The sequence below is a fragment of the Macrobrachium nipponense genome, chromosome 22 (genome assembly GCF_015104395.2).
Source record: "Macrobrachium nipponense isolate FS-2020 chromosome 22, ASM1510439v2, whole genome shotgun sequence".
Classification (NCBI taxonomy): domain Eukaryota; kingdom Metazoa; phylum Arthropoda; class Malacostraca; order Decapoda; family Palaemonidae; genus Macrobrachium; species Macrobrachium nipponense.
The window spans coordinates 54429258-54452348 of NC_087213.1; the positions used below are offsets into that span (position 1 = coordinate 54429258).

General features: G+C 45.5%; 1 protein-coding gene across 8 annotated transcripts in view; it reads left to right on the top strand.

Moving 5' to 3' along the window:
* LOC135198664 (vascular endothelial growth factor receptor 1-like) overlaps positions 1 to 23091 on the top strand; it is a 116546-nt gene that overhangs the window by 88450 nt on the left and 5005 nt on the right. For all 8 annotated transcript variants that reach the window (XM_064226466.1, XM_064226464.1, XM_064226459.1 and 5 more), the window contains one exon: positions 22803 to 23020. In XM_064226466.1, coding sequence (XP_064082536.1) covers positions 22803 to 23020 — 218 coding nt within the window. The remainder of the gene's footprint in view (positions 1 to 22802; positions 23021 to 23091) is intronic.

Sequence of the window (23091 nt, forward strand, 5' to 3'; positions counted from 1 at the left end):
GAGGAGAATTGCTCTACAAGGTCATAGCAAATAGAGCATGCTTCATGGTGCCATACCTCTATGTCCCCATAGCGAATGGTGCAGACCTCGTGTCCACAGGGGTCCTGAAGTACGGCGTTACAGCCGGACTCCTTGCAGTTGGTAGCCTGTAAGTGGACAGATACATGAGTATCAACACTGGTTAACAGGACTAGCCCGTTAAGAGATATAACACTCCGCTATATGCCGGAGTGGAGAAATAGGTGTTAACCTTCTCCTGTTCTCCTGTGGTGGTGAGAGTCCCGTAGATCTGGTATGCTAGTTAGAAAAATCCGGCATGCCGGAGTAAGGAGTTTCACCAAACTAGCAACCAGTTATACGCCGGGGTGGGTACAAGAACGGCGGGGAGGAACAAGAGAGAGTTAACCCATAAAAGGGATTTTGACGTAAGGAAAAATCTATTTCTGGGCGATTGGCTCGTGTCGCCAGCGAAATATCCTTTAATCTATTATTTCTAGGGTAAATGTACTAACACATACCAGAGAATAAATAAAATAAAGAAAAAGGTCAGTATAACTGACTCGCTCACCCTCCAAAAGGGTGTCGGTATGAACACTAGGCGAGTGAGACCACTACCACGAGCCAAATGCCAATAGAAATCTCCCACTACAAAAACCCTCCAAGAGGAGAGCCGACCCACAGCGTGAGCCAGCTCGTTATACTACTACTCCATCCCATGCTGCCGACTGCTGCGCCTCTGGGGTGGCCATCCTGAAGTTAGCAGACAATCTTGGGCGAAGGGATGGGTAGGGTGGGATTTCGCTGGCGACGACGAGCCAATCGCCCAGAAATAGATTTTTCCTTACGTCAAAATCCCTTTTCGGGCTCAGCTCGTGTCGCTGCGCGAAATCGTACCAGAGAAATAGCACAAGATTGTAAACAAAAGTAATAAAATAAATCAAAATTAGGTCTCAAATAAAAGAGAAAATAAATATAAAAAAGAATATAATTGCTAAAAAGATACAAATACACAGTGATACAAAATTAGAAATATGCTTAAATTACACTTAATTCTAATCATGTTTCTTATCATAAGGTAATTTACATATGTACAGAGGTAAAATGGTTTACATGTAACAAAATGGTAACTGTGTAAAGGCATGTATCAAAATATAATAGCAATTAAGATAATCAATGAACAAATTAATCAACAATGATAATATATAAGGAATGTATATGACTTAATATACAAAACCCATAACCATTATAAATAAGATGTATCCCCTAGCATAAAAGGGAAGGGGTAACATCCATGAGATCAATAATCTATAACTCATCTGTGAGTGTCCCTAGCAAAAAAATAAGGGGCACCCACTACATCATCATAAAAGCAGCTAAGACACAAGGTGAATGTAAATGAACACGGCAGGAATAGACGAACTGTTGGGTGAGGCAGGGTAGAAAGGAGGACTGAATCTTCTACTACAAATTAACTAGAGTCAGGGGAAACTATGTTACCCGCTGCTACTGCTGGGAAATTTCAGAGCTTCCAAGGACTTAAGGTAATGACGTTTGAACACTGTCGGCGATTTCCATCCGGTATACTTTTTCAACTCATCGAAGTTCATGTGTTGGAAATAATTAATTGAGGTGGCTACTGCCCTGACATCATGTGCTTTCGGGAAAGAGTCAGGATTGGCTTGCTTAATAAAGTACAGGATTTGTTGCCTGATGCCTTTAATGGATAAAGTTCCACCTTTTTCCCTCTTAAAGAGGGGACCCGATGAAGATGAGGAGGTCCTGGACAGAAAGGCTCGTAAGGTTGTAACTGGGCAAAGAGATACATCTTGTGGAAGGGGTAGTACCTTCCAAGGTTCCCACCTCATCAAAGGATCTTCATTCTTTGCTAAAAAGCTACGTTCCGGAGTAAAGAAAGTAGGACTTCCCCCTGTCGGGAAGGAATTGAAATATGATCCGGGATCGTCCGATGGAATAAAGCCGACAGTTCTGAAATTCTTGCTCCTGAAGCTAAGCTTAATAAAAATAGGGTTTTTCTTAAGAGCATCATAAACGAGCATGTGTCATTATCGGTTTCTGAAGCCAGTTTTAGAACATCGTTTAAGAACCATGAAACTGACGTAGGCCTTACAGAAGGTCTAAGTCTAGCACATGCCTTAGGAATAGACGAGAAGTAGGAATCCGTCAAGTCTATGTTGAACCCAAATTGAAATATCTTTTTCAAGGCTGACTTGTTTGTCGTAATCGTGCTAGCTGCTAAAAAACCTTTTCAAATAAGGATCTGAAAAAGGATATAGCTGAATTAACTGTCATGATTCTAATATCTGATTCTCTCAGGAAGATTGCTAACTTTTTGACAGCAGCATCATACTGTCTCAAAGTTGAATCCCTTTTATCGGATTCCAAGAAGAGAATATTCTGAGGGTCAATATTCGCATCTCTTTTTGCCGCAAACTTCATGAAGTCCATAAAGTTAGGGTTTTGAGAATCCCTTGAGGAAGCGAACACAGTCTTCGTTTGTACTGACTGGGAGAGCCTGGGATTGGGGATCCGAAGAGGACGAAGGCCCAGCTCCAGAATTAGGGGATACCAATTGCTCTTCGGCCAGTCTGGGGCTACTAGAGCCACTTGACCTTTGAATGTTCTGAGTTTGTTTAAAACTTTCATGAGAAGATTCACTGGAGGAAAGACATAAATCTTCTTCCAGTTGTTCCAGTCTAGAGCCAGGGCGTCCGTGGCATAGGCCAGAGGGTCCAGGTTGGGGGCTACATAACACGGCAGTTTGTGATTCGCCTGAGATTGCGAAGAGATCCACTTGTAGCCCTGGAACTCTTTGAAGGATCCATTGGAAACGAACTGTTGTCCAGTGACCATTCCGACTCTAGGGCACTGATCGGGATAATGCGTCTGCTATGACGTTTCTCACTCCAGGCTATGTGAGTTGGAGGAGAGATGCCAACTGAAACTTGTCTGCCAGGGAAGATGGCTACCATGACATGATTTAGATGACGTGACTTGGAGCCTCCCCTGTTTATACAATGTACTACCACTGCGCTGTCCAGAACTAGCTTTTGTGGGGGAGTACTTTGGTGGGCGTAACCTTTTTAGAGTCAAGAACACTGCCATTGCCTCCAGTACTTTTTTATGGAACTGACTGAACTGAGGTGACCAAGTTCCTTGAACCTTTTTGACCTGGGAATACCCTCCCCAACCGCTTAAGGACGCGTCTTGTGTGGATGGTGAATCCCTGGTGGAGGGAACTGAAGGGGTACTGACCCTGACAAATTCTTGACTTTCGCCCACGGCCGAAGTCGATTCTTTAGAATCAAAGGGACTGAGGATAGTTTGTCCCTGGACCTGACATTTGCTCGTGAGCGCCAGATTCTGGTTAGGTCTTTCAGTTTGGCTTTCATTAAGACGTTCGTCACTGATGCAAACTGGAGAGAACCCAGGATCCTCTCCTGAGCTCTCCTTGACGCCAGTTTGTGACTTAGAAATTGCTGACTGACTTCGCTATTTGTCTTTCCTTTTGGTTGATGGAATCGACAGAGTATGGAGGATAGATTCCATTGAATGCCCAGCCACTGAAAGTTTGACTCTGGAGTGAGTCTTGACTTGGTCCTGTTTATCTTGAAGCCTAGATATTCCAGGAACTGAATCACTTTCAAGTGTAGCTCTGTTGCATTCCTCGACTGTTGAAGCCCAAGATCAACCAATCGTCGAGATACGCTACTACCATAATCCCTTGTGACCTGAGTTGTTGCACTACCACTTCCGCTAGTTTCGTGAACACTCTGGGTGCCACGTTGAGTCCGAAGGGGACTACCTTGAAGGAGAATGCCTGGTCTCCTATCTTGAAACCCAGATATGGACGGAAGTGTCTTGCAATAGGGATATGATAGTAGGCGTCTGTAAGATCGATAGAGGTGGTGACGGCCACGGGGAAGTAAGGTCCGCACCTGCGAGATCGTGAGCATCTTGAACTTGTCGCAGCGGATGGCTAAGTGGTTAAGCGGGACAAGTCTAAGATTACCCTTCTTTTTGTGAGCCTTTCTTTGGCACGCTGAACAAGCGACCTTGAAATTTTAATCTCTTGACTCTCGCTATAGCTCCTTTCTGAAGGAGGTCCCCTGCGTACTCTGTCAATTCCTTGGAAGGAAGTTGACGGAAAGGTCTGGATGGAGGTGGGTTCGTCAACCAGCTCCAACCCAGGCCTTTTGACACTATGCTCTGAGCCCATTCGCTGAAGTTCCACCGGTGGCGAAAGTGAAACAGCCTCCCTCCTACCTGAAGTTCTTCATTGGTTCTGGTAACCGCCTCGACCTCCTCTGAAGTGCTTTCCCCTATTAAAGGGGCCTCCCGACCCACCCTCTCCCACGAAAGGAACGCTTACCTCTGCCCCCTCCCTTACCCGAGCGGTCATACTTCTGTGAAGCTTGACTCTCGAAGGCTTGATTGTAAGCTGGAGAGATGGCGTAAGAGGTGGAGGGCTGAGGCTGAGGGGATATCACATAAATTGGTTGTGATTGAGCCTTAGAAGTGGAAGGTTGGCTGTTTGCACTAAGGGCACCGCTGGAACTTGCTGAGGAAAGCGTGAGCCTGCTTCTCTGGTAAGGATGGAAACGCCTAGGTTTCCTCTGTCCCTTACCTTTAGGTGTTAGGTCTTGCCTCCTCTTAGCCGTAAGGCCCCAACGGTCCTTAAGGCTCTGGTTCAGCCTCGTAGCCTCTGACTGGACTTTCCTTCACCATAGCTTCTGGAAGAGATCTGCTCCCCAGATGCTAGACGAGAGTAACCTATTCGGCTCATGTCGAATGGTTGCCTCTTGTAGGACATGCTTCCTAACAATTCGTTCTAGCAGTGGCAAACTCAAACATATCCGACTGTACCGTTTGAGTCAGGGCTTTGGTCATGAGTTTAAAAAGCGGTTCTGAGCCATAGGCTATGGTTGCTACCTCGGACATAGCCATAGAGTTAATTGACCTGGCTAATCGCGATTTCGCGTCAAATTCAGCCTGAATAAGGCTATCTGGGAGCCTAGGTAGCTTTTCACCAAACTGCTCCATAGCACAGTCAGGTTTGAGTTTGCCAGCTGAGAAGGTGTTTTCGGCAAGTCTTCCCACAATTCTCCGGCTGAGGGGAGCAACGGAGATGTGGGATCTGCTTCCTTCAATTGAGGCATGGGTTCCCCCTTCTGGGCCGCTGGGATGGTAGACCTCGCGATCTTTGTCAGGAACGGAGCGGGGTACTCTTCATCCATTGTGAAAATGGTAAAGGGACTCTTAAAAGGTTGTATCTTGGTATTAGACAATCCATGTCCTCTAAACACCGGAGCCATTCTCTCTGAGCCTGGTCTCGTGAATAGAGGACTGTCTCCTTTGGTACCCTATCATCCCGAACCATGGCTGAAGCTGTAAGCCTTGCGTAGCCTATGAACGGAGGCTGGAGGTCTTCCGGGTAGAACTCGAAGTTCCTCTATCCTTCGAGTTCCAAATTCGGTATAGAGATGAGACCGTCTTGGAAGGGGGCGTATGACGCTACTCTCCATGATTGTTCATCGAGAACGGAGGTAGCGAGTCATACGGAGGAAAGCTGAGTTCCACTCGTATTGGAAAGTGGAGGAGGCTAGAGGGGCTTCTCTCAGTCCGGCTATAATGGAGGTCCCTGGGAAGTAATCCTATCAGACAAACGAGAGATCATTTGTTCCATGCTACTCTTTAGGGACCCAACCAGGTCGCCCACCTGTTGCAACAGGCCAGCATTGGAGTCCAAGGCCGGAGCTGCTGCGGAGGTGGAGGGGTGGCTCTGAATCAGAACCAAGGGTAGCGGAACTGGTGACTCTGCCGGGGGGCGAGATCTCTCTCTGGAGGATTTACTCCTCGAGGACTTAGAGCCGAGCTAGAAGCTTTAGACCTGTCTGCTCCGGGATTACCAGCCGGAGACTTACGCGAGGAGGATGACGCCGAAGCCGTCTTCTTAGACGACGACGACGTCTTAGACAAGGATTTCACTGCTTGACCCTTGACCTTAGGTCTAACCGAAGCGTCAGGAGGAGTATACAATTCATCACCTGTAAAGCCTTGGAAGGATGGAGAGGTTGCAGGAGTAGAAGAAACAGTTACGCCCAAGGGTGACCCTTGGGTGTCCACCATACCTACCTCGACCAACAGGTCGTCTACACCTACCATAGGTTCCACATTAATATCTAAAGTCGCGACATCCGTGGAGATATCCTGGTCTTGGTCAGTTAATGAGGCAGCCAGCTGTTGTTGGATGAAGGCGATAGTCGGGGCGCCTGCTACTGGGTCGACGTATCCTGTCGCCTTGCCTCCGGGGAAGATTAACAGCGCCAAACCGCTTCTCTAAGATGTAGGGCATACCCTTGGCGGCGTTCTTCCAAAACGCCGACCCAGCCCGCAGGGTTGCCAGTGCGGTATCCCTCACTGCGGCGCCTGGAAGAGAGGGCGTAGATTAGATTTAAGAATCACTTAAAACTAAAACTTAAAGTATAACTTAAACTTAGATGCCTTAAGTTAAAGTGAATGATGAAAACTTAAGCACTAAACAGAAGCGGAGCAGCTACCGGAGATGGAATACTTACCCCTTCTAAAAACTGGCTCACCAGATCGTAACATATGGTACACGTCTCATGGTACCAGACCTGGATGTCCCCGTGCAGAGTCGCGCATGGACATGGGACCGGCAAACTTCGTGTCCACATGGGTCCTGAAGTGTGGGCGGCGCATCCCGGATGCTCACAGTTGGTGGTCTGTAAGTGGGAAGACACATGAGTATCTTAAGAATATCACTTACAGGCTAAAGGACAGAAGAACTCCGTTGCATGCCGGAGCTCGGAAAAAATTTGGGCATAAAACCCCCCCTGCTTCGCCCTGAATAGGCTATAATCCCGGAGAGATCCGGTAAGACACGTAAGGGAGGGGGGGGAAGGTTTAAGGTACTAAAAGAACTCATAGTTAATCTAATAACACTAAACCCTAAAAACTCAAACGAACCGGACCAAGTCCAGTGCGTAGCGGAGTGTAGTAACTCGGCAATACGGTAAGGTTAGCAGGACCCACTGTATGTTCCTTCCGGTCCACTCTACTGGGTGGACTAACATCTTTTCCGCTGGATGCCAGGACTCCGACATCCGAAAAGGAGCCCTAGTAAGGTGGGAAAGAGCGAGAAGACATACAGGCTCGAGCGAACACGGAGCGACAAGGAAGCAACGGATGGGGGGGAAAGGCCAGTACCCCCCACCACATTACCACCCGGCCGGACCGGACCGAGAAGACCGAGAGGTCGAGTCCAGTCTGGGTCTGCCCGTCTCCCTGGCCCCTCCGCCTGGGGGGAGAAAGGGAAGCAGGCTCGGTATGTGGAGCGAGCATGGGCAGACCGACCCACCCTCCCCCGACTCTATGGAAGAGCGGGAGGGGGGGGAAGGTGACTGGGTCAGGCGTCTGGCTGACTCGTGATCGCGTAGTGACCACGAGGCGGTAAGACCAAAACAAAACAACTAAGCCTAGGACAAACCAACTGATCAGAGAGATGCTATCGGGGAAGCAACTGACTGAAAGCAGTAGTATAAAGGCCCACTGGGCCAAAACCAACTGATCAGAGAGATGCTATAGGGAAGCAACCCGAACTGATAGAGTAGTATAGGCTCAATGAGCCAGGACCTAGGCTAAGCCAGACGCCTAACTAACCTAACCATACAAAATACATGGTACAAATAAATAAAATTAAAAGAAAGAAAACAATATAGTAGGAGAAAAAATCCAGGAGTGTACGACTAACCCGAAGGAAAGTCTACCACTCAAAGCTAGTCAGAGGCCGATACTAAGAGCCGGGACTAGGGTCTGGAAAGAAGAAGCCTACATAAGGTAAAAGACATGCATGCATGACAAACCTGAGTAGGCAGTACCCTAAGTAAAACGGATGAATAATATAGAGCGTACATAGATAAGGGGATGTTCTAGGTATGGGAGACCAGGAACGAACCCACCATGAGGCAGAACCATGCTGCCATGCTTCCGACCCCGAGTACGTATTTATACCTAAAAAACGGCAAATACTGTCTCAGGGCTGGAAAAAACTAACTAACCATAATTACTGAGTACTTAACTTAGCTGCTGCGATAGCTGCACGCTCCATTATAGATAAATCCAACGAAAGGGCACAAAAAACACAGAGAGAAAAATAGCACGTGTGACTCGTGTGCGCTAACTGAAAAGGATGGCCACCAGAGGCGCAGCAGTCGGCAGCATGGGATGGAGTAGTAGTAGTATGAGCTGCTCACTCTGTGGGTCGGCTCTCCTCTTGGAAGGTTTTTTTAGTGGGAGATTTCTATTGGCATTTGGCTCGTGGTAGTGGTCTCACTCGCCTAGTGTTCATACCGACACCCTTTTGGAGGGTGAGCGAGTCAGTTATACTGACCTTTTTCTTTATTTTATTTATTCTCTGTTATGTGTTAGTACATTTACCCTAGAAATAATAGATTAAAGGATATTTCGCGCAGCGACACGAGCTGAGCCCAGAAATGAATAAATCAGAGCAGCAGGAGCATAGCTCCGCCGTAGAAAAAACTCGCAGGCAGGGGGAGAACCCGGTTGGTGAGCGGGCGCTCCGCCGGCTAGCGGAATTTTCAGCACAAACACTATATATAATACAAAAACAATGATAAAATGCAAGATAAATAAAATAGAAGCATGTAGCGGAGCTCTTCTCTGTCACCCCCCGATGGTGGAGCTGGTGGAACCAGTGGAACCCACCGCTGGCGCGGTGGGTGAAAGGGGGTGACCGGGGTAGGAGAGAGAGCGGAAAGGGACCCAATGGGGTCCGAGCACGATCGAGCCAGGTGGCCAGCCCAACCCGAGCGCACCCAGACACCCCCGTGGAACCCAGGGTGAGAACGGTAGGACAAGACAGTCTCAGTGTAACCCCCCCCTCTCAAAGCTCCCATATCCTCTCCGAGAAGAGAGAAGGAGGGGAGCGAGCCCGGGTGTTTGGCCATGGGCAACGTGCAGCGAGCGGCGTACGGTGCCTCCCCACCATCCCCCTGAGGGTGGAACAGGGGAAAGGAGGCAGGGAGGGGTGACTGAGCCGGTGGCTCAGTGCGATCGCCTGGTCCACCTTGAACGTGGTAGGGCCACGTGGACGGATAGGCCAGGCGAAAGAGATAGCCTAGGCTATCTCTTAACTGTCTCAAACATGATGTATAATATAAACATAAAATTTATAATAGAAAGGAAGGGAATCAAAAGTAAAAGAGAAAGAAATGTCCTAGAGAAGCTAGGCTAACTGTCCTGGGAAGGAGGGCGCCTAACTACTCGGGAGCTGGCCTCTGCCGGTACGTAAGAACGGAGGGCAACGGCCAGGGTGGTAGGACTATAAAGAGGACATGCGTCCTAAATGCCTAACAGACCTAGACAAAGGCACATGCATGCATAAACACTGAGCTAAGGTAACAAGGCAAAAGCTCAATCGAGCTGGATTCCCATAAAATAATATAAAATAATATAAAAAAGCAAATCTTGCATAACACGAAAAACTTAACATAAATACTGCATAGAAATAGCTACAACGGTATGGGAGACTTAAGGAGCTGAATAAGAATTACACGAGGCGAGCCGGGTGGGGCGAGCCTGTAGCCATGTCGTAGAGGGCACCGTCATATAACCTAAATAAAAGCTGGTAGTAGTAGTTGCTGACGCTGGCTGTATAACAGCTCTCGGTATTTCTACAGAAGCAATCCGCGGTGGCTTAGACTATGGCAATTGACTGATTCCTATGTTATTTTAGTTACTGTACAAGATTTAAAAGTAATATCCATTCGGCCGGCTGTAACTAAGCAGTAGTTGACCTTTGAAAGTTACATAATAGCCGCACCAAACTCAAAGGTATATTAAAGTTTAGTTCCAACCAAACGAAAAAAATATTCCTTACAACCCTTGTAAAGCAACTATAATAACATTGAAAATGTCAATTGCCATAGTCTAAGTCACCGAAGAACGGTCCTATAGGAAGGTACCAAGTATTCGTTACGGTGAAGGAAATGTAAACACAGCCGCCATGTTTAAATCCCCAACCCCAACCCCACGGAGCCATATGTTCACAAAGGGGGGGGGGGGGTAACGCACAGGGGGTGGGCGGGGTAAGGTGGAAGGTACAAGCTGTCTTAGCAGCACCCCACTGAATAGTAACATACCTTGACGCAACTTTCGGCGAAAGCCTAACACTCACTTTCCTAAAAACATAATAATTAAGAATAATGTTTGGACCTTACCTTAAAGGGGTGGAGGGTACAAAGCAGCAGCTGCCTTTAAGAATGCGTGGAGGCGGGTCTTGGGTTCCTCAAAATAATGCATGCTTGAAAATAAAGCAAACTGCCAAGTACCCGACGAAGTTATACATTCTCCTCCCGTATCTTGGAGTCGACTGCCGGAGTTCCCTCCACCTCCTCTCGATAGTATATTAGTATGGCACCGGTTTCTGGGTCCAAAGGTTCATCGAGTGGTTGACTGTCAAGTGGACATAACCTTCATCTCGCAGGCAGTCATAAGCCCTCCAACAGTCAGAAATAATAGTGGTACCCGGCACAATGTATTCTTTGATAACTGCAAGCAGAGTCCCACTCGTCCTGTCGGGTACGGGAACAACGAAAAACTCCCGGGTCTGCCTGCAGATACCACCGAATACCCATTGGCCTTCGATGAGGCGAACCTACGTTGTATTTTTCTTCTCCCAAACTTCGCTCATCGATTTTCAACATTGTGCCGGGCCCACCTATTTGCTTCTTCTGTTGGAAGCACCAATTAACTATGACCTGAAATAAAAGTCAGTGTTAGGGGAGGTAATTAAGTTGGGTAAATTTCATAATAATACAAGGCAGGTGTGTATGAGAGAGAGGGAGGGGGGGGGAGAGCGGGGGAGAAGGAGGGGGTATGAATGGAAAATGGTGAGGGGATAAGCAAAATTACTTACTTCCCGGGAGAAGGCTGGCCCAATCATTAATTGTTTGAGTCCGACAGTCCAAGTTCTGTTTCTCGCAACCTTGTAAGAAAAAAAATCACTCACATACAGGTAGGCGAAGAACAGAACTGTCTCAACATCAAGTTGGGACCCAGAGAACCAAGTGCCCTTAAACAATGAAAAGTAGTAAGAACAGCGTTTTTGTTTTTTTCGCTTTCCTACTATGCGGTCGATAAGACCGGTCACACCTAAAGGTAAACGTGGAGGGAAAAATTACCAATTATAAACATGAAAATATGGAGTAGGTCATAAATGGTATAGGTGTAATATAATATTGCCATGAATCTAGGGCCGGGTCATATCACGGTTACATGTAGAATCCAACAAACTATTCGTAAGGTATTTACCTAAAGCACTTTTTTTGTTTTTTTTCAGATCTAGGCGGCACTCATTCCCACAATGGGGGCAAAAGACCCCTGCTTCCTCAGGAGGCCGTGGTCCTGGCATAAAACATACCAGCCGTTCATAATTACCTGAGTAATAGCAGAAAAATCTTTGTAACTGAATGGGGGCAAAAGACCTGCTTTCTCAGGAGGCCGTGGTCCTGGCAAAAACCAATTAGTCGATCATAATTACCTGAGTAAAAGGCAGAAAAATTTTGTAACTCATGTAACAATTGTTACATGAAGTTGGCAAAGAGTTCCTGGTGAGGGGCTGGGGCGAGCGTGAAGTAGATGCAGCAGTGGATGTCATGGCGGCAGATTCAACAGTGTTGGAGTTCTACAGTTAGGAGGTGGCAGGAGGCCAGACCGTAGAAAACAGGGTAGGAGAGGTGGGGTGGAGTAGTAAAAATGCTTTGATGCTATTGGTTGAGGCAGGGTGGGGCTGAGGTAAATGAACAAGCACTTAACAAGATAAGTTGGCAATGTTAAGGGTAATAAAAGTAAATGGGTAGTTAAGGAACTAAATGTAAATGTGGGATGGGTTCAAAATATGAATTAATACAAATACATATATAACGGGCCCAGGAGGGGGGGGGATTTAAGTCCTGGTGGTAAATGTGTAATAGGCCTTATGTTGTTGTTTTAATAAAATACAAAAGACCAAATTAAACTAGGTTAGCATATAACAAAACTAATTAAACTTGTAGGGGATGTTGCCTGACCAGGGGTGGGGTTGGACCTGCTGTAACCCCCCTTAAAGAACCAAACCAACCTAACATAACCTAACCTAGCAGGGGATGTAACCTTACCTAGTAGGGAACTTAACCTAGTAGGCAATGTTGCCTGACCAGGGGGCTTTTGCCCCCACCCCCGTACCCCCCCTTTAAAGGCCAATAACCTAACCTAGTAAGGAATGTAACCTAACCTAGTAGGGAATATTGCCTGACCAGGGGGCTTCGCCCCCCATTTACCCCCCCTTAAGGGCCTAAACCTTAACCTAGTAAGGAATGTAACCTAACCCTAACCTAACCTAGTAGGGAACCTTGCCTGACCAGGGGGGCAAATAAAGAATATTGCCTGAACCGGGGGGCAGGGGGGCTTCGCCCCCCGCCCGTACCCCCCCTTAAACAAGGGGCCTAACCTAACCTAGTGACGGAATGTTCAACCTAACCAACCCTAACCTAGTAGGGAAACGATTGCCTGACCAGGGGGGCTTCGCCCCCCCCGCGATACCCCCCCTTAAAGGCCTAAACCTAAAACCATAAGTAAGGAACGTAACCTAACCTAACCTAGTAGGGAAATACTAGGCCTAACGTAACCTGAAGTAAGGAATGTAAACCTAACCATAAGTAGGGAACATATTGCCTGACCAGGGGGCTTCGGGGGCCCTTCCCCCCCTCCCGGCCCCCCTCCGTTACCCCCCCTTAAAGGCCTAACCTCAAGACCTAGTAAGGAATGTAAACCTTAACCAAAGCCTAAACCTAACCACCTCAAACCTAGTAGGGAAATAGATTGCCTTGAACCATAGGGGGGCTTTCGCCCCCCACCCCGTACCCCCCCTTAAAGGGCCTAACCTAACCTAGTAAGGAATGTAAACCTAACCAAACCTAAACCATAGTAAGGTAACCAAGTAGGGAAGAGATGTAACCTAAACCCCCCTCCCCCCCCGGTATCCACCCTTGAAGAACTAACCAACCTAGCCTAACCGGGTAACCCCCTTCAAGGAAGTAAAACTAGTAGGTAAACCAACATATAACAAACTAAACCTAAGGGTATGTTGCCTAACCGGGGGAGGGGATTCGGCCCCCAGTAGGTAAAATGACATATAAACCTAACTTTGATGTGTGTGGAAGTGTTGTAAAATGTTAAAAGTAACCATACATAACTGCATAATAGTAAGGAAACTGGAAGGGAGGTGTAAATTGTAATGTCTGTAAAACTGTATAATGGAATATATTTAAATGTAGGTTTTATAATAATAATGGCAAACTATATATTTAAATGTTATATATTTAAATGTAGGTTTTATAATAATAATGGCAAACTTTAATCTAGGTATTGGTATCGGTGAGAAATGCATTGTAAATGGTGTAACGTAAAGAGCCAGTCATGAATACTGGAAAGGGGAGGGATTGACTTGTGTATAAATGATATAGGGAGTGTGTATGTAATATGCAACGCAGTGTGCAATTTCACGTAACAGGTAGGTAGGTAGGTATCGAAACGTCCTAAAACTGAGTTCTATATCAACATGTAGGCATTTTTAGGTAGTCTGTCCTCAATTATAACATAATATTTCAAGTTATATATGGTGAAATGATTAGGTGGGGATATTTCAAAACAGTTATTATACAAATACTATGGAAAAAGGAAAAGGAATAAACACTAGAATTCACATAACATGTTTAATAAACAAATTAGGTAAATACTTTTATGTAACTCAACGTATGGTTACCAGCCAGGGTTCCCAGATGACACCACTACCAACCAGCCAAAGTCTACCATGAAACCAGCCAAAATCCCGCCAAATGGAAATCCAAACCAACCCAAATAACCGGCAAATATATGTGCGTTATATTTATCTTTATAAATGCATATTTTTTTATCATATAAATGCTTGTATAGCGGCATCATAGTTTTAGTTAGATAATAATATAAAACTAATATAAGAATACAGGAAAAAAAACGAGAATGAATTGAAATTTTGAAATGAGGCTCGTTCTCTGAGAATCCGGCGGCCTGTTTTGTGGTTGTCTGGTGTGTGTGTGATTTTTATTTTAATGCCATCTACATATTTTGCTTAAATGTTACCAAGTTTTTACTGAAAACCTATTCAAATTCCCAAGATTTTCCTGAAAACCTTCAAAAATTCCCAATCTGGGGAGAGATTCCTCAAACGTGGGATCAGTGTTTAGCTCAAATAGAAAGTGTTTGAAAACCAGCCCATTAATCCACTAACCAGCCAAAGTGAATTTTTTGTTTTTAAACCCACCAAATTAGGAAAAAAAGCCAAATTTGGTGAGAAACTGCCAAATCTGGGAACCCTGTTACCACCCAATCCTTCACTCAGTCCGGTAGCAATGTAGGGGTCATACTGTAACGTGTTTGGCTAAATACATGTATCCCTCCCGTAAACCCCCATTTCTTTCCTCACTAAGAAGTCTGAGTTTAGGCCAAAAGCTCCCTTACAGTTAGCGCATGCGCAGTAGCATTAGCGCATGCGTAGTAGGATTCAGTGTTGTGGTAGTAGTAGTAGTAGACGAATATGGATGTGGAACGGCTCCACTATCGCTAGTTTTGTTATCTCTTATTTCCGCCTGTATTTCGTGTTTTTAAAAGTGATAAATGTGGGAAAACTCCCGGGTCTGCCTGCAGATACCACCGAATACCCATTGGCCTTCGATGAGGCGACCTACGTTGTATTTTCTTCTCCCAAACTTCGCCTCATCGATTTCAACAATTGTGCCGGGCCCACCTATTTGCTTCTTCTGTTGGAAGCACCAATTAACTATGACCTGAAATAAAAGTCAGTGTTAGGGGAGGTAATTAAGTTGGGTAAATTTCATAATAATACAAGGCAGGTTGTGTATGAAAGAGGGGGGGGGAGAGTGGGGGAGAAGGAGGGGGTATGAATGGAAAATGGAAAAGGTGAGGGGATAAGCAAAATACTTACTTCCCGGGAGAAGCTGGCCCAATCATTAATTGTTGAGTCCGACAGTCCAAGTTCTGTTCTCGCAACCTTGTAAGAAAAAAAATCACTCACATTACAGGTATGCGAAGAACCGAAGAACTGTCTCAACATCAAGTTGGGACCCAGAGAACCAAGTGCCCTTAAACAATGAAAAGTAGTAAGAACAGCGTTTTTTCGCTTTCTTACTATGCGGTCGATAAGACCGGTCACACCTAAAGGTAAACGTGGAGGGAAAAATACCAATTATAAACATGAAAATATGGAGTAGGTCATAAATGGTATAGGTGTAATATAATATTGCCATGAATCTAGGGCCGGGTCATATCACGGTTACATGTAGAATCCAACAAACTATTCGTAAGGTATTTACCTAAAGCACTTTTTTTGCAGATCTAGGCGGCACTCATTCCCACAATGGGGTGCAAAAGACCCCCTGTATTCCCTCAGGAGGCCGTGGTCCTGGCCTAAACAGACCAGCCGTTATAATTACCTGAGTAATAGGCAGAAAAATCTTTGTAACTGAAATGGGGGCAAAAGACCTGCTTTCTCAGGAGGCCGTGGTTCCTGGCTAAAAACCGGATGAGTCCATGAAGAAGGGCAAAAAATAACCGACTGAAGTCGATCATAATTACCTGAGTTTAAAAGGAAGGCAGAAAAATCTTTGTAACTCAGTGTAACAATTGTTACATGAAGTTGGCAAAGAGTTCCTGGTGAGGGGCTGGGGCGAGCATGAAGTAGATGCAGCAGTGGATATCATGGCGGCAGATTCAACAGTGTTGGAGTTCTACAGTTAGGAGGTGGCAGGAGGCCAGACCGTAGAAAACAGGGTAGGAGAGGTGGGGTGGAGTAGTAAAAATGCTTTGATGCTATTGGTTGAGCAGGGTGGGGCTGAGGTAAATGAACAAGCACTTAACAAGATAAGTTGGCAATGTTAAGGGTAATAAAAGTAAAATGGGTAGTTTAAGGAACTAAATGTAAATGTGGGTGATGGGTTCAAAATATGAATTAATACAAATACATATATAACGGGCCCAGGAGGGGGTGGGATTTAAGTCCTGGGTGGTAAATGTGTAATAGGGCCTATAGTTGTTTTAATAAATACAAAAGACCAAATTAAACATAGGTTAGCATATAACAAAACTAATTAAACTTGTAGGGGATGTTGCCTGACCAGGGGTGGGGTTGGACCTGCTGTAACCTCCCTTAAAGAACCAAACCAACCTAACATAACCTAACCTAGCAGGGGATGTAACCTTACCTAGTAGGGAACTTAACCTAGTAGGCAATGTTGCCTGACCAGGGGGCTTCTTTGCCCCCCGTACCCCCCCTTAAAGGCCTAACCTAACCTAGTAAGGAATGTAACCTAACCTAACCTAACCTAGTAGGGAATATTGCCTGACCTGGGGGGGCTTCGCCCCCGTACCCCCCCTTCCCCCCTTAAAAGGCCTAACCTAACCTAGTAAGGAATGTAACCTAACCTAACCTAACCTAGTAGGGAACCTTGCCTGACCAGGGGGGCAAAGAATATTGCCTGACCAGGGGGGCTTCGCCCCCCCGTACCCCCCCCCCCCCCCCACCCCCCTTCCCAACCCCCCCCCCCCCCTGGCCACCAACCCTAACCCAACCCCCCCCCTCCCTTAATAAAGGGCCTAAACCAAACCTAGTAAAAAGGAATGGTAACCTAACCAACCTAACCTGAGTATGGGAACATTGCCTGGGCCAGGGAGGCTTCGCCCCCCCCCGTTTTACCCCCCCCTTAAAAGGCCTAAGCCTAACCTAGTAAGGAACGTAACCCTAACCTAACCCTAGTAGGGAAATACCTAGGCCTAAACCTAAACCCTAGTAAGGAATGTAACCTTAACCAACCATAACCAACCTAGACCTAACCTAGTAGAGAATATTGCCATCCTGACCAGGGGGGGCTTCGCCCCCCCGTACCCCCCCTTAAAGGCCTAACCTAACCTAGTAAGGAATGTAACCTAACCAACCTAACCTAACGTTAGTAGGGAAAACATTGCCTGACCAGGGGGGGCTTCGCCCCCCCCGTTACCCCCCTTACCCCCCTTAAAGGCCTAACCTAACCTAGTAAGGAACGTTAACTAACCTAACCTAGTAGGGAAATACTAGGCCTAACGTAACCTAGTAAGGAATGTAACCTAACCTAGTAGGGGAATATTGCCTGACCAGGGGGGCGCTTCGCCCCCCCCGTCCCCCCTTAAAGGCCTAACCTAAACCTTAGTAATGGGAATGTAAACCTAACCAACCCTAACCTAACCTAACCTAGTAGGAAATACATTGCCCTGACCATGGGGGCTTCGCCCCCCGTACCCCCCTTAAAGGCCTAACCTAACCTAGTAAGGAATGTAACCTAACCAAACCTAACCTAGTAGGTAACCAAGTAGGGAATGTAACCTAACCAACCCCCCCCCCCCCCCCCCCCCCCCCCCCCCCCCCCCCCCCCCCCCCCCCCCCCCCCCCCCCCCCCCGGTATCCACCCTTGAAGAACTAACCAACCTAGCCTAACTGGGTAACCCCTTCAAGGAAGTAAAACAGTAGGTAAACCAACATATAACAAACTAAACCTAAGGGTATGTTGCCTAACCGGGGGAGGGGATTCGGCCCCCAGTAGGTAAAATGACATATAAACCTAACTTTGATGTGTGTGGAAGTGTTGTAAAATGTTAAAAGTAACCATACATAACTGCATAATAGTAAGGAAACTGGAAGGGAGGTGTAAATTGTAATGTCTGTAAAACTGTATAATGGAATATATTTAAATGTAGGTTTTATAATAATAATGGCAAACTATATATTTAAATGTTATATATTTAAATGTAGGTTTTATAATAATAATGGCAAACTTTAATCTAGGTATTGGTATCGGTGAGAAATGCATTGTAAATGGTGTAACGTAAAGAGCCAGTCATGAATACTGGAAAGGGGAGGGATTGACTTGTGTATAAATGATATAGGGAGTGTGTATGTAATATGCAACGCAATGTGCAATTTCACGTAACAGGTAGGTAGGTAGGTATCGAAACGTCCTAAAACTGAGTTCTATATCAACATGTAGGCATTTTTAGGTGTCTGTCCTCAATTATAACATAATATTTCAAGTTATATATGGTGAAATGATTAGGTGGGGATATTTCAAAACAGTTATTATACAAATACTATGGAAAAAGGAAAAGGAATAAACACTAGAATTCACATAACATGTTTAATAAACAAATTAGGTAAATACTTTTATGTAACTCAACGTATGCTTACCAGCCAGGGTTCCCAGATGACACCACTACCAACCAGCCAAAGTCCCGCCAAATGGAAATCCAAACCAACCCAAATAACTGGCAAATATATGTGCGTTATATTTATCTTTATAAATGCATATTTTTTATCATATATATGCTTGTATAGCGGCATCATAGTTTTAGTTAGATAATATAAACTAATATAAGAATACAGGAAATAAAATGAGAATGAATTGAAATTTTGAAATGAGGCTCGTTCTCTGAGAATCCGGCGGCCTGTTTTGTGGTCGTCTGGTGTGTGTGTGATTTTTATTTTAATTCCATCTACATATTTTGCTTAAATGTTACCAAGTTTTTACTGAAAACCTATTCAAATTCCCAAGATTTTCCTGAAAACCTTCAAAAATTCCCAATCTGGGGAGAGATTCCTCAAACGTGGGATCAGTGTTTAGCTCAAATAGAAAGTGTTTGAAAACCAGCCAAAATACCACTAACCAGCCAAATTGAATTTTTACCCACCAAATTAGGAAAAAAAGCCAAATTTGGTGAGAAACTGCCAAATCTGGGAACCCTGTTACCACCCAATCCTTCACTCAGTCCGGTAGCAATGTAGGGGTCATACTGTAACGTGTTTGGCTAAATACATGTATCCCGTAAACCCCCATTTCTTTCCTCACTAAGAAGTCTGAGTTTAGGCCAAAAGCTCCCTTACAGTTAGCGCATGCGCAGTAGCATTAGCGCATGCGTAGTAGGATTCAGTGTTGTGGTAGTGGTAGTAGTAGACGAATATGGATGTGGAACGGCTCCACTATCGCTAGTTTTGTTATCTCTTATTTCCGCCTGTATTTCGTGTTTTTAAAAGTGATAAATGTGGGAAATACCACAATAACACGGCAAAATCTCCCCCCAAGTGGTTTCTCCCCACCCAAAACCCCGGTTCCCACTGGGGTCCCCCTTACCGTAGGATAGAGTTGGGGTTTTGTCCCCACCCAAAACCCCGGTTCCCAATGGGAATCTCCTTTACCGTAGGATAGAGTTCAAAGGTAAATTAGAGTCGTCCAAATAAATATTACTTCAAATTCTTGTTCGGGAGGTAAAACTGCATAGAAAAACTGCAACTGCCATACTCTGGGCTGCAGCGGATAGGTACACTAGATCTACCCAGCTCTCTCTAGCAGGGGGATTTTGTGAAGGAGGGATCTAATTGACAAGAGTCCCGTGGTAGTGGTTTCACTCGCCCCAGAAACCATACCGACACCCTCTTTTTATAGGGTGAGCGAGTCAGAATGCTCTTACATTCCATTTTGGTTTTTTCTCTGGTAATGTTAGCAATATTTACCTTAGAAATATGAACTAAAAGGATATTTCACAAAGCGACACGGGCTGAGCCCAGAAAAGGCAGGGAGCACAGCCTAGCATCCAGTACATATGGCTGTCCCTTAGGCGCATTCTTACCGAGCCCCGCGACCCACTTCCGGAGAGCTACCCTCGCTTCGTGGTGGGAGGCCAGGTCCGCCTGTTAAGAGAAACTCATGCTAGTGTTTCGTCTGGAAGGAAGGATTATATTAAATACATAATTTAATACATAATACCATGTTAAGCATATAACACCTTTGATTAAAAGCGTTACCCACTTGCTCATCAGACAAGGTCATCACCATTTCATAACAAATGGTGCAGGCGTCCGGGTGCCAGACCACATAGTTATCCAGCGGAACTGCGCAGTTGGCATGAGATCAGCAAACTACATGGCCATAAGAGTTGCCCAGCGAAGCGTGGCAACCCTCCGACTGACAACGGGCCATCTGTAATGCAATGTGTTTACGAGTCCCGAACTTCGGTAACGGGGATAACTCCGGAGAGGACATGCATCTTCTTCTAGTATAGTTAAACTTAGATCTATACATGATAATGTCTACAAAGAATAAAGTACACTTTCAACTTTTGTTTGTATGGTCTAGCCTCATTCCCATCCCTGGAGAATGTCCAGGTTCGTTATTGTAAAACCTGCCATCCGCCTATGCCGGAAGGGTAGGACAGATCCTTCTTCCTCGCATAAATATTTCTATTCGGCACATACAGCGGAGACAGATGGCTACGTATACCGTAGACAAACATACTTATTCCCCTTCCTTGCCGGAGCTTGGAAAGGGATGAAATTGAGTTTCGGCCATACTAATTTTAGTAATTGAACTGCGAGTGTGAAGTAATCCACTCGACCGGTCCCTCACGAGACTGTAGCTGTAAGTAGAACTATCACCGGAGCTCCGCCTAGGCAACGAATCGGTTCCCTGTTCCCTGTATATGCCGGAAGGGGCAGGGGGGTGAAGCCATGGGCCGGAGGGGGAGATTCCCTCTGGCTCCGTTAGCTATATAGTAGGAGGATTGTTCCTTCCTCTACCCCAACCCCTACCGGAGCGGTAGAGATACAGAGAGCGAGACGTTTCAGCCCAAAGTTGCTGTCATGCCACGTTCGGCGCAACCCGAACGACTGATGTGGTGGTAGACCACAGAGTCGTCGGAGCAACATCACAGAGCGTAATGGGTCAAGTCTACATGGATAATGGTAACCCCTCCTTCCTCCCCTCCTTCTGGAAGGAGGGGGAGGGGAGGGGTTAGTATGCATGGCCTGTCGTGATCGCCTGGCTCCCACCCGATCAGGGGTGGACCTAATTCTAGGCTAATTTTTACTAAAGTGCACGTTAGATAACTACTTCTTTTTAACCGAACAAATCCACGGTTGGGACGAGTGTCAGTCCCATCTTAAATTAACCATAACATAATTTATATCTTCAATAGATTGGTGTGTGAAATTTCCTCGCGCTGCACTGACTACCCGAAATGGCCGCTCAGCCGGCGGCACCCACAACACATCTTTGAGGGACCGAGGCAGTAAAATTATATCATTCTCAACTAAATGCTATATGAAAACACAAATTTGGGTACTCAACTTGGAAGCAGAAGAACCTTGCGAAGCCATCATCAAGAGAATACGAGGAAAAATCCTGGAGCAACGAAAGAGCGTGGATCACACACAATCTCTGGTACAGGAATGAGAAGAGCGCGTGGGTAGTAGTAGTAGTGGCGAGAGGAGTTGTCGGTGGGTTTCGCTGTAGCGGTTCCCACCATGAAAGGGGATTTTGGGAAGGAATCTTCTAAGTGGGGAAGGCCCTGTGTATTGTGGTTTCCACAACGCCCCTTTACTTATACCGACATCCTTCGGGGTGATCGCGCTGAGGGTAGTAACTCCAGCATAACATGCTAGCTTTTTCTCTGGTATATCTAGAAGTATTTAGGGTAAAAAACCGCATGGTACAGGGGTGGACCATGTACGATCAATGTGTACAACCCCAAAAAAAGTATATTATAACGCGTCCTGACACCGGAGTAGAGGTCTTTAGCTCCGTTTCTCACCAACAAGAAGTCGCGTCTGATGCCCATCTCCGATGTCAGGACGCGTTATAATGTACTTTTCTTGGGGTTGTACACATTGATCGTACATGGTCCACCCCTGTACCATGCGGTTTTTTACCCTATACTTGAAAAATGCGCTACAGGGATTTTTCACCGGCCGACACAGGTCGATCCCAGAAAAAAACTTTTTAGGGACAGATGAAGAGGTCTTCTGATTAGGTAGAGGAAAGCTTCTGCTGTTTAGCCAGGTATACTTACTAGAACACAAGTGTCAGCTTTCAATTTCAGGTAAGTAGTATCTCAACATCTCAACATGCAGACATTGTGGATATTTTATGGTTAACAGCAATTTCTCAGTTCCTAACCTAAGGTAACCTGTACTTTACATTTAACATTCATTCTAAGAGATTTGTTGAAAATTGTATCACTTCCAAAATGATATACTAATAGCAAAAATAATTATAATAACATAGCAGGTGAGTACAGAAGCCCATTGAGGTCCATCAAGTAGAGCTGTTACCTTCGTTTGTTCTGATTTTCACATTTCTACATCTCTCGGGAATTACGTATACGTATGGTAATTCAACAGGATATGTTTTCTCTGTGAGAATCGTTGAGGTAGAACTTTATACGTATTTGTGAATGTATGGCCAGGGTGAGATTTTTGCAATTCGAAACATAATTTTCTTAAGTCTTGAAAGTATGTATTCTCATTAATTTTTCGCATTGGATTTTAGCTTTCACTCTTCATATGCTCCCTTGGCCTTTTCTTACTAGAGCTGTCCATCTTTAGCTTTCTGTAACTCTAATTTTTAACTCTTTATACAAGAAGAAATTCTTTGCACTAGCTTTGGGAGAATCTATAAATTTGACTTGGTACAGTATTCAGGTTAAACTACACCCCAGTGATAATCATTTGTTTCTTAGAGGATCTCTGGCCAGAAAAGATGGCATTTTGCCTTGCAAAAACTTTGGTCTTTATTGTATAGGGTATTATACAGCATTGTTGCATTCTTAACTCTCCACTGTTTCTACAGGAAATATCAAATGGCTCAAGGGACAGCAACTATCTAGACATGAAGTCACCAAACTCTGTAGGATATTCGCGTGTTGGCTTCAGTCCTGCCGTAGGGGAAGCACAAAGAACTTCCTCCTCTGCAACGTCAAAATCTCACTATCTTCCGATGAGTGCTGGTCAAACAACCCCCAGTCCTCTTGCAGACGTGTTTAGTCCTCGTCCAAATGAAGCGCCGAAGTAAGACTCTGTAGATTATCATTATTTATCATCATCATCTTATCCTGTTGTCAGCTCAGTTAGGAGTAGAT